The sequence below is a fragment of the Hippopotamus amphibius genome, chromosome 11, assembly GCF_030028045.1.
Source record: "Hippopotamus amphibius kiboko isolate mHipAmp2 chromosome 11, mHipAmp2.hap2, whole genome shotgun sequence".
NCBI classification, from domain to species: Eukaryota; Metazoa; Chordata; class Mammalia; order Artiodactyla; family Hippopotamidae; genus Hippopotamus; species Hippopotamus amphibius.
In genome coordinates this window covers 89,332,791-89,352,968 of record NC_080196.1, presented here as the reverse complement: position 1 = coordinate 89,352,968, position 20,178 = coordinate 89,332,791, and the positions used below count along the sequence as shown (strand labels likewise).

The 20,178-nt window shown below is 48.9% G+C and overlaps 1 protein-coding gene and 1 non-coding gene across 10 annotated transcripts in view; both read left to right on the top strand.

Moving 5' to 3' along the window:
* ZBTB7C (zinc finger and BTB domain containing 7C) overlaps window positions 1-20,178 on the top strand; it is a 353,420-nt gene that overhangs the window by 285,123 nt on the left and 48,119 nt on the right. For 4 of the 9 annotated variants that reach the window (XM_057698331.1, XM_057698332.1, XM_057698333.1 and 1 more), the window contains one exon: window positions 15,424-15,600. The exons of the other annotated variants lie outside the window; for them this stretch is intronic. In XM_057698331.1, the coding sequence (XP_057554314.1) occupies window positions 15,590-15,600 (11 nt within the window). In that variant the 5' untranslated portion in view covers window positions 15,424-15,589. The remainder of the gene's footprint in view (window positions 1-15,423; window positions 15,601-20,178) is intronic. 9 annotated transcript variants of the gene reach the window in all.
* Window positions 14,180-14,286, top strand: LOC130832178 (U6 spliceosomal RNA). Its single transcript, XR_009048250.1, has one exon. It is a non-coding gene; the product is annotated as a U6 spliceosomal RNA (small nuclear RNA).

Sequence of the window (20,178 nt, the reverse complement as noted above, 5' to 3'; positions counted from 1 at the left end):
AGTCCTTGCTCAGAAGGCCCCATCAAAATAATTCACTGCCTCCCATATTCTGCTCTTGTCCTCTTTTTGGTACTCTCTTTGGTACTCTAGCCCATCATAGACTTTGGGTTAGCTAATAGCTTGTGGGGTTTGTTTGTTTGTGCCAGTAGATTTTTATCTCATCTACAAGCTTGGCTCAATTGGTAAAGATTATCAGATGAAGGATTTTGAGGCTTACCAGAAAGATTACTGTCATTAATTAGTGATGCCTGCTGAGAGGGGCAGGGTGGTAACCTTGTATTAGTTAAGACACTTCCGGTTGCAAGTAAAGAAAATCAACTCACACTAGCTGAAGCTGAAAATACCATTTATTGTAAAGATAAAGGGATATGTCATCAGTCTTAAAAGCAGGGAAAACTCTACAGCCAGACCTTATGAAAGACTGGAACCAGGAAAGCCATTGGCAACCAGTTTCTTCCTCAATATGTGTCCATCTTTCTGGGGCCATATTCTCTCTCATCTTGGCTTCTCTCTATACAATTGATTGATCCTTTCCTCTCTACACATCAGCTCTCTTTGATTTTCCTTGCACATGATAGATGGGCATACGAGATTCATATCTGTATAGCCATCAGGTCTGGCCACATGGAGGGAAAATCTGGGCTACTCTTAAGCTTAAGTCAGTTATCTACCTTTGGTCCAATCAACTCTGGTCCGTGAGCAGGGTTCCTTAATAAGCAGGGAGCCCTATGAGGTGAGAGAAGAGCCAGTTTTCAGGAAAAGAGGGTCCTCAGGGGCCAGACAGACACTCCCGAAGGAGAATCCTTTCTGTTTATTCTCTGTATCTGCTGACCGTGCCTTGGTAGGAATGGTGGAGGCCACAGTGGGAATGGTGGTGGCAGTGGTGGTGGTGGTGGCAGCAGGGACACAGAAATAAACAAAACTTAGACTTCCCTTGAGGCAATTGCAATCCAGCAGGGGAAAATGATGTAGATCCCACACGGACTCTGGAAACTGCCAAAAAGCAGATCCTAGGGGCCTGGGTCGCCGAGTCACATTGGTTCACCACACCTCCTCTCTCTCTCCTCACCCATTCCTCTCAAACCCCACATGAGACAGGACAACATTAATTCACAAGCTTTGTGATCGTGTTGGGAGCTAACCTTTCCACCTCAGGCGAGAGCCTCAAGTCAGCTGCCCCTTCTCCATTCGCCCCCATCCCTGACAACTGGAGCAGTGCCCTCGCCCCCGACAGCCTGATATCCAGCCAGCCCCCTGCCCTCCCTCTTTGCTGTCTCCCTGTCAGGCACAGTCACATCCTGATAATTATTTTAAAAGAAAAAAATAAGGATAAAGTCATACCAGAGCCCAGGAAGCAATCTGTGGCTGCCCTGATGTCATCAGGAGCCCCATTTCCTTTCCGTCTAAATGTCCTGCCCAGAAAATGCATTTGCCGGCAAAGAACTTGGCATTTCAGAGCTTTCATAAAAAGTCACAGCTCAGCTTGTGACCTGTCTTTAAGAGATCAGGCCTGTGGTTCCGTTTCCTCTCTCTTTCTTGCCTGCTCTCACACGCTCTCTTAAGAAACCAAAATGCCTCCTGTTTTTGGTTTTCCAATTAGATATTCACAATGGGCACTTTCTCCTTTTTCTCTTTCCTACAAAAAGAATGTAAACATGTTTACCTGCCTAAATTAAAAGGAACTTCTGTAAAGGGATAGGAGAGCATTCATGGCACCAGGGACCCGAGTGCCCAGGAAAGGCAAAACTGCAGGTGCTATCGGACAGTGACAGAAATTTCCAGGAGAAAGGGCAGCTTCGAGGAGAGATCAGGTGATTGCCTTGATTGAAGCCCACCCGCCTGATTGAAATATGGCTTCTGTGACTGCTGGTTCCGCCTAAGAGGTTCCCAGCTGTTTGTTAACTTGCAGGCCGTGGGCTGTCCCCCTGGTAGAAGACAGCCATCTGTCCCTCAGCTGTGGGCTGCGGGAGGGCATCTTGGCGAGACGCAGTCATTCATTCATTCCTTCACCCAATAATCAGTTCCTGGGATCCCCACTGGTTGATCCTGCCCCAGGACTCTCCTTCCAGCTCACTTTGCCATCTCTTACTTTGACCACCAGACCTCTGGTTGGGATGAGAATGCAGGCTATAAGTGGCTTTGCTTCCACAGACCTCTGCTCCACCTCTAGAGGCCACGGCAACACCACTACTTGCCACGAAACTGCCTCAGAATGGCCCTGGCAACTCAAGGACTCCTGACTTGGCCAGACCCAAGAATGCCTGAATTCTGATGGACAGCATTTGGGAAGTATTGAGATAAACTTGCTACATTGCTTAGCCAGCCGAAGTTCAATTATGATCTCTACTAAGAGGGAATTGGGGGAGATTTTTGCACCAAAGTTACCTGCCCCAGAGTGAGAAGAATAACCTAGAAATGCCTCACCATGTTGCAAAGCGCTGTGAAGTGTAGTTGAAAATACAATTACTGCCTCTCAGGCAGGGCAGCTAATGTATAGGCATGGTTGGATGCTGCTTTTTATCACCTTGACTGCTGTTTCCCCAGAGCTGTATCCAGGTGGAACCCTTCTGCTCTGTGCTCCCTTTTTCGTTTCAAAGTGTTCAATTTTAATGAAATAGATATGAGGTCAGGGAACAGAAGTCACTTAAGAAGTAACTGCATATGCAAACCACTGTGTAACTCACTGCAATTGAAGATGCAGTAAAACTTTGATTAAGTGCACCCCAAGTAACTAGAACTCTCAATTAACTAGGATTTATTCCTTAGAATTCTACTTTTAGGAGAAAAAGCATATGATGGTGGAGGGGGGAGCTCATCTCAGGCATTTTTTTTAACTTCATGCAAGGTCTGCTTGGACTCAAGCTACCTTCTTAAAATCCTTTTCCTTCTTCACCTCCATTGAGAAGCCCTCGTGATGGAAACTGATGTCAGAGGGATGACCCCGAAATGCGTAACATCAGTTCAACTCTCTTATTTTACAGATAAGGACCCTGAGACCCAGGGGGAGGAAGTGACCTGCCCCAAGACACATAGCTGGTGGCTGCCAGCAGCCAAGACTGTTAAATGCTAGTCAAATACTGCAACTGTGCCCCGCCACCACCCTCAACATTAGCTGTCTAATCTTTTTTTTTTTTAATTTTATTTATTTATTATTTTGGAGGGGTACACCAAGTTCAATCATCTGTTTTTATACACATATCCCCGTATTCCCTCCCTTCCTTGACGCCCCCCACCTCGAGTCCCTCCCACCCTCCCTGCCCCAGTCCTCTAAGGCATCTTCCATCCTCAAGTTGAACTCCCTTTGTTATACAACAACTTCCCACTGACTATTTTACAGTTGGTAGTATATATATGTCTGTGCTACTCTCTCGCTTCGTCTCAGTTTCCCCTTCACCCCCACCCCCTCCCATACCTCGAGTTATCCAGTCCATTCTCTGTATCTGCGTCCTTGTTCTTGTCACTGAGTTCATCAGTACCATTTTTAGATTACGTATATGTGAGTTAGCATACAATATTTGTCCTTCTCTTTCTGACTTACTTCACTCTGTATGACAGACTGTAGGTCTATCCATCTCATTACATATAGCTCCATCTCATCCCTTTTTATAGCTGAGTAATATTCCATTGTATATATATGCCACATCTTCTTTATCCATTCATTTGTTGATGGGCATTTAGGTTGCTTCCATGTCCTGGCTATTGTAAATAGTGCTGCAATAAATAGCTGTCTAATCTTTACAGTCACCAACAATGGCTGCACGTAAACTGAAAACAAGAGGGAAAAAAATGAGAGAGGCCCGGCTGGACAAGAGCATCATTGTCTAGGCAGCCGTGAGCACATTGCCCATAGGGTCCAGAGCATCTGACTTCAGGGCAGCAGTTGGACAGTAGCTGAAACAGAGTGCAATGGCCATTTAAATTAGCCATCTTTTAGATTTGGTTAGAATCCACAAGAAGCCTCTTAAAACTTTAAAAGCCTTTAAAAGAAAAACTTTAAAAGTCTTAAAAATGAAAAGGCTAGGGTGCAGCCCAGCATTACCGCCTACTGAAGACTTCAGCCTTCCCAGGGCACTGTGTTACCTCCTATTCTGTGAACTCCTGTGTCTGCATCTGAAGGAATCCCTGTCCCTGTTTTTTGCTCAGAGCTGCCCTTAAAACCAGACTCAGGATGGGCAGTCATTTATGTAGCACAATTGTAGGACACCAGAAGGACAACCCTTTCCCTGTTCCAGCCTCAAATATGCACTTTTCCATGATCAGCCTTAAAAGTGTCTTAAATTCCACTCTGAGTCATTGAGTGGGGCCTTTTTGGATTTCAGAAGATCTGGGCCACTATACCGTCAGACGCATTTCTTCCCTCCTCTACTCTGAATCTTGGAGGCTGACCTGAAAGCTGCATTGTCCGGGCTCCCTCGCCAGTGGGTTTCTGGCTAGGTTTGGCCAATGGGAGATACTACCTCAGGGCAGGAGGGCAAAAGGAAGGGGAAAGCCAGGCGTCTCCCTCTCTCCTCCACCCCTCTCTAAATCTGTGGCATCTCTACTGTGCCTGTGTCCTCTCTGTGACTTTAGCACCACCACCAACCACCCCCCCCGACTTCAGGTATCCCCAACATAGTCCTGGCACCTGCAGTAAAGCTCTGAGTCAGCGCTCTGTTAATACCATCACGGCTCCGGGTATTCTTCCAGCTTCCTGCTGTTGTTACTCATGACGTCTCTCACATGAGTCCCCCACGCTAAATTCTCTGTTGAGTTACTTGGTCCTGACCGGTCCCTGACCCATACAAGATCCACATATTAAAATGCAAGACCCCCCCCCCACCACCTCCAGCCACAGTGCTGAGCGGAGATCAGCTATCCATCATGCGCTTCCCGCAGAGGGCAAACATTTGACCCAGTTAGCTTTTGCTTAGAACCCACAGTTAATTAGTCAACCCCAAAAGCCAGTTAAAGCAGGCATCGGAAACCAAGGTATGTGAATACCTTAAATATTTTAACTTAGAATATACGTGGCCATTTCTTCACCAATCTCTTGAGGTTGGTCAAGGCCTTTTATTTGTATATGGGTCTAGTGGTTGGTGTTCCCCACTGTTCTTCTTGCATAAACGTTACATCCCCATAAATAAGTCATCTTCTGAGGTTTCTAGAATGGATTTACTAAAGTGAAGAACTTAAAGACACATGCAAAGCATATTTGAGAACAAAGTTCTTCTAGCTTTCTGGTTTGCTTTCCAATATTTTATAGTCTCATTCCCACCTACCTAATTCAACAGCATTTTTTTAATGACTCACCTTTGAGTCTGTCACTTTCGTTCACATGTAAATTTCAGTTTACTGACTTTTTGAATTTCTGTTTCATCGATTTACATTATATTTAATGAAGTTGCGAAATAACAATAACAAACACGACTGGTATAAACAGGTGTGGGCCCAGCACAGCTGCTCCTTGCAAGGCATGCATCTCGACTGATGGGTGCAAGGTGTCTGGACTTGCTTACCCAAGAGAGGCCTAGTAGCCTCCAGTGTTCAGAGCATGGAGGACGTGGTCGAGCAGGCTTGCAGAAGGGTTGCAGAGTCTAGGAAGAGGAGGCGGCCCGCCTGTAATTTTGGCCGGGGCTCCGTGACTGGAGGTACAGACCTAGCGTGGAGAACCGAGCACTCAGGCCGATCGGATGGATGGTTGCCCCGTGATTGTACTATCAGTGCATTCAGGATTCCCAGAATGGCTTCTGCTGCCAGGCGCTGTGTGATTGGCATCCACACTCGGCTAGTTTGCCAACGTTCCTTCCTCGTGAGTCCTTTCTATCCTGGGTCACAGCTTGACCCAGGACTGGAGGAGGTGGGGGGTAAAAGGAGGCAGTGGCCTGAGTGTGAACACTGAGCACTGGACACTGCCTAGTGGATAAATAGAGGCCACTGCATGGATCCTAAGGTACCACTGGGCACTGATCAGTCAACACCTCCCTCCAGGACCCAAAGTGGGCGAGGGGGCAGAGTCTTTCTGCACAGAGGAGATCAGAAGGATCATTAGGGTCTTGTTTGGAAGACCGATCTCTGGCCTGGCTTGACCCTCTAGTCACTGTGATTTAGAGCAAGTCCCTCCCCTCGTGAGCTGAGGCTGTTTCCGAACCTGCAGAGTAAAGGTGTTAGACCAGGTGGTCCTGAGGTTTCCTCCAGCTCCCTCACGCAGTGCATCTATGAGCTCTAATAAATGATTCCTGCTCTCTGAGTGTCTGCAGTCCAGAGCTGCCCATGCAATAGCCGTGAGCTGCCTGTAGCTTTGGAGCACTTGACATGCGGCCGCTCCAAACTGAGGTGCCCACGAAGGTGAAATACCAGATTTCAAAGATTTAGTACAAAAAAAAAAATACCTTAACATGTCTCATGATTGATATATCCTGAAACAATCACACATTAGACATATTGGATTAAAATATATTGTTAGAAATTAATTTCACCTATTTCTTTTTACTTTTTTATGTGGCTACCAGACAATTTTAAACTGAGTATATGGCCTGCAATGTATTTCTAATGTGGAGCCTTGCTGCAGAGAGAAGCCGTGTGAAGAGATGAGGGGCATGCAGGGTAGCAGATGCTGGAGTTCAGAGAGGAAGGAGCTTGGGGGGCTGGAGTTTCCCAACAAGACCAGACTGGGTTTGGTAGGTGGGCCTGATTCAGACAACAGAGAAGCGAGAGCGTGGGTCACTCTGGCCTGGGGTAAGCTCAGGTAGGGAGCAGGAAACACTCATTCTGCAGCCAAGTGGTCTGCTTGGCCAACCTTTCTGGAAGTTAAGGCTTTAGAAGGGGACCAAAGAGAGCGAAGGCTCGAAAGGCAGGCCTAGGTCACGCAGATCATTCAGAGTCCCAGCCTCTCTCATGGCCCCTTCTCCCTTTGCTTATCTTCCATCTTCTACTCTTTTTTCTTTTTTGATGCCCCTCACTGAGCATGCTCAGTCCAGCTGGGGCCTTGAGGATGCGCAGTAGCTCACACAGAACTGGGTTCCTTCTTCCTGCCTTGTTTGTATGTAAGGCCAGTTCCTTATTCCTCACCTGGGGACCAAGATTGTTCAGGAATGTGTGGAATTGCACCTAGAACACCATAGGTGTCATTGCAAGTGACTTTTAACACCCTGGGCAAGAACACCCTTTGATAGAGATTTGAAGCCGGGGATTAGACCTGGTAGCCAAGTGCCAAAGAACGAGCTGCCCCAGTTGCCAACCAGCCCACTGGTGGAGCTCCAGCTGCTGAGAGCTAACGTCCTCTCCCCTATCCTGGGCACAGGGAGGCAGGACCGGTGACTGGCCCAGTGCTGCTGCCACCTCCCCTTCCCCTTTTATGACCTGAGAAAATCCGGGAGCTCATAGGAAAAAGTGCCTGCCGTCTCTGGACGTGGGTGTTTTCCCGTCACTTGCCATGGCAGCGTCCCACCCCGTGTGAGCCTTCCTGAGTGCTGGCTGTTGGCCCAGGGTGGGAGGACTTGGGGCTGCCCACCGCATGGCTTTGCTCACTGGCCATGTTCCCATTGCCCCGCCCAGTTCTGAATCACAGAACTACCCTCCATGGTCCTGGGAAGACAAGAACGCTTACCTCCAGAGTTAGGGATGGAGAATATCAACCCTGCCAGCTCACTAGACGCACCTGGGGAGTTTTTAACTCTACCCAGGCCTGGCTCCATCCCCGAGTCTCATTAGTTAGGCTGGAGGAGCCAGGTCAAAATATTTTTTCAAAGCATTGAAGGTTGGAAAACAACTATTTAGGTTTAGGACAAAACTTTATCACCTTGCTACTCCAAGTGTAGCCCTTGAACCAGCAGCAGGGGCCTCAGCTGGAAGCTGATTAGAAATGCAGGCTCTAAGGCCCCTTCACCAGGCTTCTTTCATCCACAAGTTAATGAACCCCCAGGTGGTCAAACTGGACAGTGCAGAGTGAGAGGAACTGCTGCTTCTTGCTACATCAGAATCACCTAGGGGACTTGGAGAAACTAAAAACCCCAGGGCCCTGCTTCCTGAACCTGACTCTTGAAGTCTGGGCAAGGCACAGGGGTCCTCATTTAACCAGCAACCCAGATAATTCTAATTAATTGGAATAATGGGTTTAGGACTTTCATCTTTCCCAGGCACTTCCTTCCCTCTGTGATTAGTAAACCAAACCCAGGGAAATAGCATGCACACCACCACCAGGTGAATTGTGTTTGCAACCCATTGCTCTTGCACCCACATATCTTCAGTGGCTCCCCACTGCCTACCAAATTAAGGTCAAATTCCTTAGGCTGGCATTGAGGAAGCTCCATAATTTGATCACCTGCCCGCTTCCAAGTCCACACGTACAGTTTCTTTCTATCCATCCATCACACCAGCCAAAGTGGGACCACCTGATAACGCTGAACACATCTTCTGTGTTCATTTCTTTGTTCCTTTGTTCATACAGATTTCAGAGGGGGTTTGGTTTTGTTTTGCTTTGCTTTGTTTTTAATAGACCATCTACCCAGTCCCTTCTCTGCCTAAAACTTAGCCACCCCTAAATGTTGTTCATCCTTCAAGGCCAGTTCCTCTGTCAGCCTCAGAGCAATGTGTCCCTCCTATGAGCTCCTGTCAGGCTAACTTAAGGCTGTATCTACCACTTCTCTCTTCCTTAACTCTGTTTAGCACTGTAGCCTATGCATGGCCTGGGTTTCGTTTGATTGAAGATGGATGATCAGAGTAAAACTTTGATGAGGAGGGTGTTAATGTGGATACACGTGTTTATGTATATACATATTTATGTAAATCTGCTTTTAGGCTTTTTGAAAAGTAAATGGTAGCTTTAAAGAATAGAAAGAAACAAGTGAAATAGAATAGGGAAAAAAGGCAAAAGCAGTTCATTAAGAAGTAAGACAAGTCTAGAGCCTTTCGGGCTGGTTCGTCACTGGTCCTGTATTAGCCAGCACCAGGCAGCAGCTACTGAGCAGCTCCCAGGAGCTGGGGATGGGGATGAGGGGGTGGCTCCCCTCAGCCCAACTTTCCGAGGGGTCTCACAGGGCTGGTCACTTTGAATCACATCGGAGATGTGGGAAGAGTAGCAAGAATAAGAACATATTTAAAATGCAAGTATATCCTCAAAAGGGATATAAGTCAGCACTGGGAGACTCGGGGTTGGCTCCAAGCATGATCCTGGGAGGTCACTGAGCATTTCTGACCTCAGTGTTCTCATCTGGAAAATGGGGATATTATAGTTACTTCTCAGAATAGCTGGAAGGAGTTATTGAGAAAATGTATGTTAACCCTCTAGCACAGTACTTAGTACTTATTATCATTTGTACAATGGGGATAACAATATCCAGTCCAACACAGAGTCATGAGTATCAAATAAAATGGGAAGTGTGAGAGTGTCTGCAAAGTTTAAAACCTGCTGCACGTCGTATATTCACTCATTTAACAGATAGCCCTGATCCTGCCCAGGCTGCTGCAGAAAGATCAAAGTTGCACAGATGGGCCCTCAGGATCCAATAAGGCAGGTAAAATGATGTTCACACGTGTCCCCAAGTGGCAATGAGGGAGAGATGATTCCTGCCTGAGCAGTAGGGCACTCTGCACTGGTCCCACGTGAGCCCTGTCACGTGGGCTCCACTGCAGGTTCGTGAGACGGGACTCTGGAGGCGATGAGAGTAGGAGAGCATTGCAGGTGATGGGAGAACTGATGTGAGCCGCTGGACCTGCTCTGTGTGTCGGGGGATCAGAAACGGACCCAGATTGATAGAAGGCTGGGGTGCCCCTCGAGGACTGTAGGTGGAAGGCAGGCTCTACAGCCCCACTTCCAGAATTCAGTCCCAGCCCCAGCATCAGCTAGCGGGGTCGCCTTAAGTATGTTTCTTAGCCTCTCTTGCCTCGATATCCTACTATAAAGTGAGGCTAAGAATAGTATCTACCTCAGGAGATTGTTGTGAGGATTAAATGAGATAGTACTTGAAGCAGTTCAAGGCACAAACTAAGAGGTCAGTGAGTGCTTGCTGTGGTTATTATGTACGAACGGCAGTGAGAAAAAGAAAAGCCCAGGAAGAAGGTGGAGGCAACGTGAATGCCAGGTTAAGGTGTTGCCCTCCATACCAAGGGTGAAGTACTAAGAACCAGGTACTTAGCACTAAATACTGATCACCCATGGAAAATGAGTGAGCAAAAGAAAGATGATCCAGGTTGTTCTCTAAAATGAGTCACCAGCAATGTTCAGAGTAGACTGCTGCAGGGAGAGCAAAAGAGGGGACCCTGCTGCCCACCCTGCCCCGGCGTAACCAGGGGTCCCCTGGCCTCTGACAACCCCTGGCTGAGATGGGCCAGGCACAATCAGGGCAGCAGCGGGGGATCTGGAGAAGGGCCTGGAGAAGGAGCTGGAGCCCTTCGGATGCCTCCTGCCAGGGCCAGCGTCACTGCACCTGCCCCTGGACAAAGCAGGGCCACTGGTCAGGGCAGGGAGGGGTCTCTGAAGATCCCAGATGTTCATAATGGGATCTGCACCCCCCATTCCTTACTGTGAGCCCAAAGTCCAGTTCTGTGCAGTCAACGCTCAGTTTTCCCTGGAGAGATTTGCTATTGGATACTATTAATAGCTAATGTTTATTGAGCACTTTATGAACTCTTTTAATCCTCACATTAACCCTAGGAGGTAGGTATTATTATTATTCTCTCCACTTGACAGATGAGAAAACTGAGGCAGAGAGAGGTTAAGTCACTTAGATCACAGAGCCGGAATCCTAGTCCCGGTCTAGGGGTTGCGTTTTTACATCTTCTACTCCTTGTCAGTTCATGTTTGCTCAGGAAGTACAAATGTGTGCCTGACATTTGCCTGTGATGAACTTCTTTGGTGGGGCAAATTCTATTGGGGGAGGGGTAGTACGCCCCCTCGGGCAGCCATCACGGGGCTAGATGGACTTGGTGGGAAAATGGGTCCCTTCCCTCCCCGCTCCTCCTCCTCCTTTCCCCAGCACACTCCCAGCTCTCCCTCAAAGCCTGCTGTCAGGAAGGAGCCCCGTGAACTAGACCGCAGCCTCTCGACAGCAGGACTATGTCTTCTCACCTTTTCTTCCACGTAAGGCCCAGGAGAGGCCGAAACACAGGTAGGCCCTTGAGTTCAGCTGCGTCGATTTGAATGAGCTCATTCATCTAAGATGTCAGTGACTATAAGATTTTAAAGACATTCTCGGGACTTTCCTGGTGGCACAGTGGTTAAGAATCCACCTGGCAATGCAGGAAACATGGGTTCGATCCCTGGTCCAGAAAGATCCCACATGCCACGGAACAACTAAGCCCACGTGCCACAACTACTGAGCCTGTGCTCTACAGCCCGCGAGCCACAACTATTGAGCCCACGTGACATAACTACTGAAGCCCACATGCCTAGAGCCTGTGCTTCACAACAAGAGAAGCCACTGCAATGAGAAGCCCTCGCACCACAACAAAGAACAGCCCCCACACACAGCAACTAGAGAAAGCCCATGTGCAGCAACAAAGACCCAATGCAGCCAATAAATAAGTAAATAAATCAATATTTTAAAAAATAAAAAATAAAAATAAAGACACTCCCAGATATGGACATTTTAACGTGGGCTAAAGGCCAGATTTCTCTTGCCTCAGAGGATTATGGTTGTGGAATTATGGACATCAGCCAGCCGAGGAGGCTTGGGGGGACAGTAGGAAAGGGGTTAGGGTGACAGAGGCTCTTCCTGGATCCCAGATACCGTACCCCACACAGGCAGCCCCCACTTCTGCCCGCGTCCTGCCAGGTGCTGCAAACTACAGACTTTCCAGGTCCTGATACAGGAGGCGTCCAGGAGGTGTGTAGGAGGGCTCAGCACTGGCTGAGAGGGTTCTGGAAGCCCGTCTTGACCATGCTGGGTCTGAACCTGGGTAAGCATGAGCCGTGAGCCGCGAGGCCTGGGGCTAGGGGTAGAGTCTGTGGGGCCCGAGCAATCCCCCCGTCCGTGGCTCACGGCCCACTGTGGTCTCCACGTGTTTGTTGAATACCTCAGGGAAGGGCAGATGCGCTGCTCCCAGCGGAATCAGCCCCGAGGGACACAGGAGCAGTGAGGGAAGGCTGGCTGGAACCCCGAGAGCCAACCTGCCACCACTTGCAGGAGTTAACCCAAAGCTGAAGATAGAACAGCTCCTCACATGACAAGTGAAATAAAAAAAGTGTGCAGTGAAACAGGCATATGGCCCACTCAAGGCAACGTGGAGGGTCACTGAAAGGCCCAGTGCGGGGCGGGGCGGCCCACTGCGGCAGGACCTCGTGCCCTGTTGGCCCGTGACCTCTGCTCCTGGCCTCCAGGCCCTCCCTTTGCCTTCTGGAAGCTGGGCCTGCCCCCAGCATCACTCACCGCCCTCCCTAGCTTCCCTGGGACTGGGGGCACATGCCCCCTGCTTGCCTTCTCAGTACCCCACGTGAGCACACCGAGACATCCACCCGGGGTAATTGACAGGGAGCCTGGAAGCAGAGGAGACCTCATGCCCACAGAAGCTTCAGGAACACTCAAGTGTAGAGACTTTGCACAGGCACTTGGCAGGAAGTGGGGGGAGAAGGGAGAGGCTTTCTTTGTAACCACGCTGGCAAACACCTTGTCTGTGTCTGAGTGTCACGATTCCCCATTCAGGGCGTGGGATTAGAGCACACCCAGCCACTCACCCTAGGATGAGGCCTTCATTTCTTCGGGGACTAGCCGGGAGGGAAAATAAGTTCCTGATAGGGGTTGCCAAAGTAACACTCTTTATAACCTCGTAATCAAAAAGGACAACGGGGTTTCCTTACACTGACACTGTTTACAATCAGGGTGACTTCTTCGAGTTCATCTTTTCCAGGGCTCCGAAACGCATTTGGCTGCTAGACTGGATGGTAAAGCCCCATTACAACAAATTCTATTATGGAGAAGCATTCTGTTATAATAGAGAGATTTCCAGGTGCCGGTAAACAGCCTGCACAGACGGGGACCTGCTGATTGGGTCAGAGGCAATGTTCTTACAGCAGGCGCCTCTCGGGCCGCTCTCTGATGCCAGTGGAGAAACACGTTAAGTTCTCTGGGCCTCATCTGTGTGAGGAGGGGCGGGGTGGGTGGCGTGCAAGGGGCAGGGGCAAAGCTGATCTGAGACTGGGGTGCTTACAGACTTTTGCTCTGGCCGCAGTAACAGACCCTCAGGGTATGAGTTCTGGAGAGAAGCTTGGAAATCAATCATTTGGAGCGCTGTGTTTCAAACCGTAGGCGGCCACTTATTACAGGTCATTTGATCAGTCTAGTGGGTCGCAGTCCACCAGCTTGAATATAGATAGATATAAATAGAATAGAACAGAAAATATTAATGTGCATCATATGTAGTTAAAGTAAATACTGTTCAATCAAACTTTTCTTTCAGTTTTATACACACACAGATTTAGATCCTGGTCATGGAAAAAAAAAGTTATAGTGGCTTATAGTTGAAAAAAGTTAAGGAAACACTGGTTTTGTCACCAATACCTACTTTTTTTTTCCCAAGAAAATTGAGCTTCGGGGAGAGAAAGCCATTTGTCCAAGATCACCCAGCTCCTGAAATCTGAATCCAGGACGTGTGGCCTGATTTCTTGCCAGGCCTGATTCCCCAGCAGTTCTACATGTCATTTCTGTGAGGAGCAGTCAGAAGCAACTTGCACTAGCACCTGGGGAGTCAACCCTCTGAGTCTCAGTTTTCTCGTCTATAACATGGGCCTATACCCACCCAGCCGGGTTGTGGTAAGCAGAGTGAGATTACAAAAAACCTTGCCCAGCACATGGAAGGGACACAGAGTTTGCTTTTTGCCTATACTTGCTCTTTCTTTCCACATATGTGGTCTTGGAACACAACGTCCCTAACTAATACCCCTCATCAAGCAAACATCCCAGAAGGAAGGTGAGGAACTGAGACTTTCTTAGCCAAATTCCAGCATTTCTTTGAGCTTGCTGGTCCTCTGCTGAGGGCCTGAGTGACAGCTCCTTCCATCTTGGATCCCTACAGATCATGAATGTGACTGCTAGTAATGTAGGTGGGTTGAGGTAATTCCAACATGACTAACAATTTAATCACAACTGGAAACCATTGTGAAAGAGTTTTACCTGTGGTCTCACCTACAGAGAATAATGATGGGTCAGACCCCACCTCTTGCCCCAAACATCTCACACTCTGTTGCCCTGTTAAAAGGCTCAGTGTGGTGCTCGCTTCGGCAGCACATATACTAAAATTGGAATGATACAGAGAAGATTAGCATGGCCCCTGCGCAAGGATGACACTCAAATTCATGAAGCGTTCCATATTTTTTGCCTTAGAGGACGGGGACGGGGAGGGTGGGGGGGACTCGAGGGAGGGTGGGGGGGGAGCTGAGGGAGGGAGGGAATATGGGGATATGTGTATAAAAACAGATGATTGAACTTGGTGTACGCCCCCAAAAAAAAAAATTTTTACCAATACCAATTTAAAAAAAAAAAAAAGGCTCAGTGTGTTGGAATCTTCTCCAAGCAGGTGGTACAAGGGGATAGCAGATAATTATGTAGAAAACAAATGCCTTACAGTGACTGTTTTAATTTCAACTCACTCAGAATGCCCCAGAGCCCCAAAACATTACGATGCCCGAAGGGTGAAGGACCAGTTTTCTTCACTCGTGTACAGACCACTACTGTCCTACAGAGTTATCATGCAAGCCACATATCCACTTTAAAATTTTCCTAGTCATCGCATGAAAAAAAGAACTAGGTGACATTAACCTTGGTGACATATTTTATTTAACCCAATATATCCAAAATATTACCATTTCAACATGTAATTCATATAAAAATTATTCTCTATTTGATTTTGTTTTGTACTAAGTTTTCAATATCCAGTGTGTATTTTACTCTCACAGCTCATCTTCATCTGACCAGCCAAATTTCAAGTGCTCAGTAGCCACTTGGGGCTGGTGGCTTCCGGGTTGGAAAGCTCAGGCAGAGAGTCTTCTGCTCATGGTAGCAGTTAAAACATTTGCTGAGCTGAACCTGATTACGGACACCTGTTGAAATGCAGGCAGTACACTGGTATCTAAGAAGGGGGACCAAGAGAAGAGAATGCGAGAAGGTCTCTGATGGTGGTATTGGAAAGAAGTCCCTTAGAATGAGCAAAATCATAGCCTTTAAAACTGCCTCCCTTTCAGAAGCTACGTCAGACTTTTTGGTCATGACATGGACCGTTCCAGAGATGCTGAAACGTGCAGACTGATGCCCCTGTGCTGCATGTTTGTGGGACCCGTCACTGGACGTGGGGACCATGCCAAGCATCACAAGAAATGTGGCTGTTTAGTTGGCTTGGGGTTGAGAGGCCCCCTGAGGTCTCATGTTCATCACAGGAGAGGTTTCGACTCCCCATCTTGAATATTTGCATCAAGAAGAACATTAATTTTAGTTTTTGTTATTCATGCATTTCAAGGGATGTACCCCAGACATTCTGTGATATTTCTGGAGAGGACTAGTTCTTGGGGGAACCTGGAATTCGGCTGCCGCTACTGATGCTCCGTGTGCTCGTGTATGGAAGGACCACCTGCGGGAGGAAGGACAGCAGCCTGGAGCTCCGTTAGCCTGGCAGCTGTGTCACTATGATGAACAGGTGAACCCTGAATCATTTGGGGGCACCTGCCCCATGCCCAGCCCTGATTCTGGACGACACTAGAGAAATCACGAATATGAGATGAAGTCCAGGGTCTCATGGGATCTGTCTCGGAGGGCAAACCATCAGCATCAGGAGTGAGGAAATGCTCCTCGTGGGGATCAAGGAAACTGTGGCAATTTCTAAAAAATCCAAGCTGGAATTGTCGCATGAGCCAGCAATCCACCTTTTGAGTATAAACCTGAAAGAGTTAAAAGCAGAGTCTTAAGAGTCTCTTAACAACTTTCAAGTATATAATACTTGAAAGGATTGTTAACACTGGAAGGAGAGGGTCACAGTAGACCAGGGAGATGGTGGGCTGCCTTGGGACTGGGTTGGGAGACGGAGGTGCAGGGGGCCTGTGGCTTCTTACCTGCAGTTCAGGTCTTCAAGTACAGCCAGCTGCCCGGAGCCAATGGGCTTTGGTCCTCTCTGTTCCCCCAGGGGCTAGTTCCAGGGCCACTTCCTCTAAGGTGGTTCCAGTCCTACCTTCAGCCTCACCCACCAGGCTTGACCCCTGCTTTCTGCTGCCCCACTCTTCCCAGTACACATCTTTATCCTCAAATATTACCCCCAGAGAGTGTGTTTATTTGTGCATGAGGCTGCCTGGCCCTCTCAGCTATGGGCTTCTCCAGGGACAGCTGTATGTCTGACCAGGATCTGGCTCCCAGGAAGACTGCAATGATGCTTGATGAGAGGCTAAGCAGAGGATGAGTACATAAAAGAATACACAAATTCCAAATAGGGGAAGAGGTGGGAAGAAGCATGTGGGCTCACCAAGGCTCCCTGGAGTGGCAAAGGCAAAGGAGGGTGGTGGGAGAAACCTGGGCTCTGTGGTTGCTTTGGCCTCGTGGACTCTGGCGGCTCCCACACACCTAGCTGTGTGCAGCCAAGATAGGGACTGGCAGAGCCCACGGCAACTTGTGTGTCGGGACAGCTCAATCCACATCCCATGATACCGTATCAGCCACTGCCTTCTGTCACATCTCCAATGTGATGTACACGTGTGCCTGTGTATGGAGATCACTTCAGAGCTTGAAGGGATGGTACAGAGACCATTCCTTCCTTTACAGATGCAGGAACTGAGGCCCGCAGAGGTAAGATGACTTGGCAAGGCCAGGCAGGGGCAGAATGGGTGATGGGACGATACCTGGGGATGGTGAATTTCCAGCCCTTGCTCCTTCCTTCCACGTGCATTGATTTAGTCCTATTTGTGGCTCCCTTCGCTTACTCATGCACGTAAATACCTGAAGTGTATGGACTGTCATGGGGTCCACGGAGGACTATAAAGAGGTGTCCTCCATGGAAGGATGAGGTAGAGCCCCACTGTCACTTACCGGCAGCACCAATGACTTTAATGGACGCTCAGGCACCTGAGAATCGCACATCTGTGCTTGTTCAAGAATAGAGCTGTTGGGCACAGGACCCAGGACCGTGTCTCCCGAGGTGTCTGCAGTGTTTAGGTTGGCAGCATACTGGCACAGAAGCCCTTGTACTCCACACAGGGCTGATCTGATCCGAGGCCATCACCTTGCAGCCAATGGAGACATTGAGATGTCACCTCAACGCCACACGGGGTCCAGAGAAGCCATTAGAATGTCAGTGGGCCTTGCGCCTGTTTCTTGCTCCCTGTTTCTAGAGGAGCGGTTGTGTCATTGGGGCAGCCCTGTTGTGCGGCTGACAGAGTTTTCATGTCCTACAGACGGTGGAGGAGGTGGAAAGGTGAGGAAGGAGCTTGCCTGTGCCCCATAACCCCTGGGCACTTACCCACTGGCCCGCAGAGCAGGCTTTCTTGAAGCAGAGGTGCCTTTGCTTGGTCTCCTTGGAAGTAGAACCACAGATGCCAGGCAGAAGTCCTGGGGGCTACATCCTGCCCCACAAAATGGACCCACTTGGTACCATGAGAGCCCAATGGTACAGCTGGCTTATCAGACAGGCTCGAGCCCACCGCCTCCTCCCAGAGTGAGGGCGCTCCATCGTGCGTCTGAGTCCTGAGCATCTCTGACCGGGTGGAGGGGGGCGGGTTGCCATCTCCTTGGGCCATTGTGGTTCAGTGAGGCCCAGAGAGGTTCAGCCACCCCACTGCGGGAGGTATTAAGGAGAAGTGGAGGCAGTCAGAGAGGAAAAGTTTAGAAGATGGAGTGATAGGCACCCCTAGTCCCACTCTGGTGGAGTTTATCTCCCCCAAGGGCACATTTATTCTGACCCTTGTAGAATTCTTCTCAAAGATTCTTTGAACCGCTAAGATGGGATAATGGGCGCTGCCCTTTTCAGAATGGGTAATGCTTCAAAAAACTGGGTGTAAATATTTTCTTTCATTCACTCACTCTGCAAATATTTGATGCCTATCATGTGTAAGAGACTCTTTGTGCTGGACACCGTGGAAACCCCACAATGCAGAACCCCCACAACACGGAACCCCCACAACACGGAACCCCCACAATACGGAACCCCCACAACATGGAACCCCCACAACACGGAACCCCCACAACACGGAACCCACACAACAGGCAGTGAGTCTTGACTTACATGTGGTGAACTTAGAAGAGCCTTTGACCCATTGGCTTCCAGCCACCCCTCACATCCTGACACATGTGTGACCTCCAGCAGGGCAGATAATCTCCTCAGGCATCAGTTTCTTGATCTATAAAATTGGAATAACTGACCTTTCAGTTCATTCCAGCTCTAAAAACTCTAATTCCTCTAGCAATTCCACTCCTGGGCATAGACTCAAAAGAAATGAAAACAGATGCAAACAAATCCTTGTTGAATGAACTCACATGTTCCTATCGCACTATTCACAATAGCCAAAGGGTTGAAACAGTGCAATAGTCCATCAACGGATAAATGGAGAAACAAACCGCAGCAGATGTATACAGCAGGACATTAACCAGCCATCACAGGAATGAAGAGCCAGTGCACGCTGCAAGGCAGGTGCCCATGGAAACCTTATTCCAAGTGAGAGAAGCAGATACAACAGGTCACATATTATACGGTTCCAGTTTTATGAAATATTCAGAATGAGTAAATCCACAGAGACAGAAGGCAGATTGGTGGCTGCCAGGAGCTGGGGGAGAGGCAAGGAAGAGTAACTGCTAAATGGTACTGAGGTTTTCTTTTAGGATGAGGACTGTGTTTTAGACCTAGACAGAGGTGGTGGTTGTACAATATTGTGAATGTACTACATGCCACTGAATTGTTTACTTTAAAATGGTTAATTTTCTGTTATGTGACTTTTAACTCAATTTGGAAAAAAAGAAAAAAAAAAAAAAAGTCCTCTGTAGTTCCTAACAGCCATAGCATAAGTACAGCCTGTGTCTCCTATGCCACACTCCCTGGGTAGAAACTAGGGTCACAGTGGACGTCATAAACCATAGGATTTCTCTGGCTTTTTCTGCCACTCTGGGTTTCCTGTAGCTGAGCTTTCATTGGGTCTGGGGCTGCACTCACTGCAACCCTCCGTGTGCCCCAGGATGTCGTTGCTTGACTGCTCCCTGTGCGCCTGCCAACTTGCTGTCCCCGTGCTGGGGCTGGGGCCTGCTGCACTGATCCTGCATGGCCACCATGCTGCCACTTGTGGAGTGTAGGCTAGGGTACAGACCCAAGGTCAAGGGGGCCCTGCCCACCCTCAGGGCACACTGCTAGGGGCCTGTACTATGTTCTCAGCAGAGTTGGGAAGACCCACTTTCCCACCTCAGTGCTGGCACCTGTAGCGTATCGCCCCAGGGGCCTGTGTTCCCATCTCAGAGGTGTTTAGAGACACAGGCCCTTTAGAATGCACTCTCCCTTTAGGACTCCTTCCTTAGTACAAAACCTGGTATCAATACATTGTAGGTGCTCAATAATTTTTAGTTAGGTGAATGAATGAACAGATGAAAGAAGGGATGTAGGAATCTTGGGAGCTGCGCCAGAGGGCCATCTTAGCAACAGAATCCGGCTGCACCTGAATCTCCCATCACCTCCAAGCCTGAGGGAACCCCTTGAAGGCCCAGCTTGTAGCCTTCAGCTCCATCTGCCTTAGGAAGAGTCACATTTGGTGGGCAGCTTCCTCCTTTAAACAACAGGTGCTTGGCTGCCTGGCTCCCAGGTCCTCCCGGATGTGCCTTGACATGTTCTGATCCTGGGTGGATGCAGCTTAAGTTCAGGCAAGATCTGCCACGTAAGCTGGGGAAGGGAGAGGGACAGAAAGAGCCTGCTGATGGGTCCTCCCCAGGCTCTTACATCGGCACCCAGGGAGGCAGCGGGGCACTGGGCAGGGCCTGAGTGCTGGTCCTGCCTGTTGGGAGGTAGCATTGGTAAGACCTAACTCCGTCAGGGAGGATGGAGGACACGGTGTGACCCAGTGCCTGGGAGCTTACAGGTGCTCAGTAAATGTGGTCATTGCTGCCACAGTTAACTCTTGTACCTTCAGCAACTCATCTCCCACCACTTTCACACATGCCTCTAATGCTGAGAGTAACTGAACTCTTCGGTGTCCTGTGCATATGCCCTGACTGTACTTTCTTACCCCACTTCTCTTCTCATTCATTCATTCTGCAA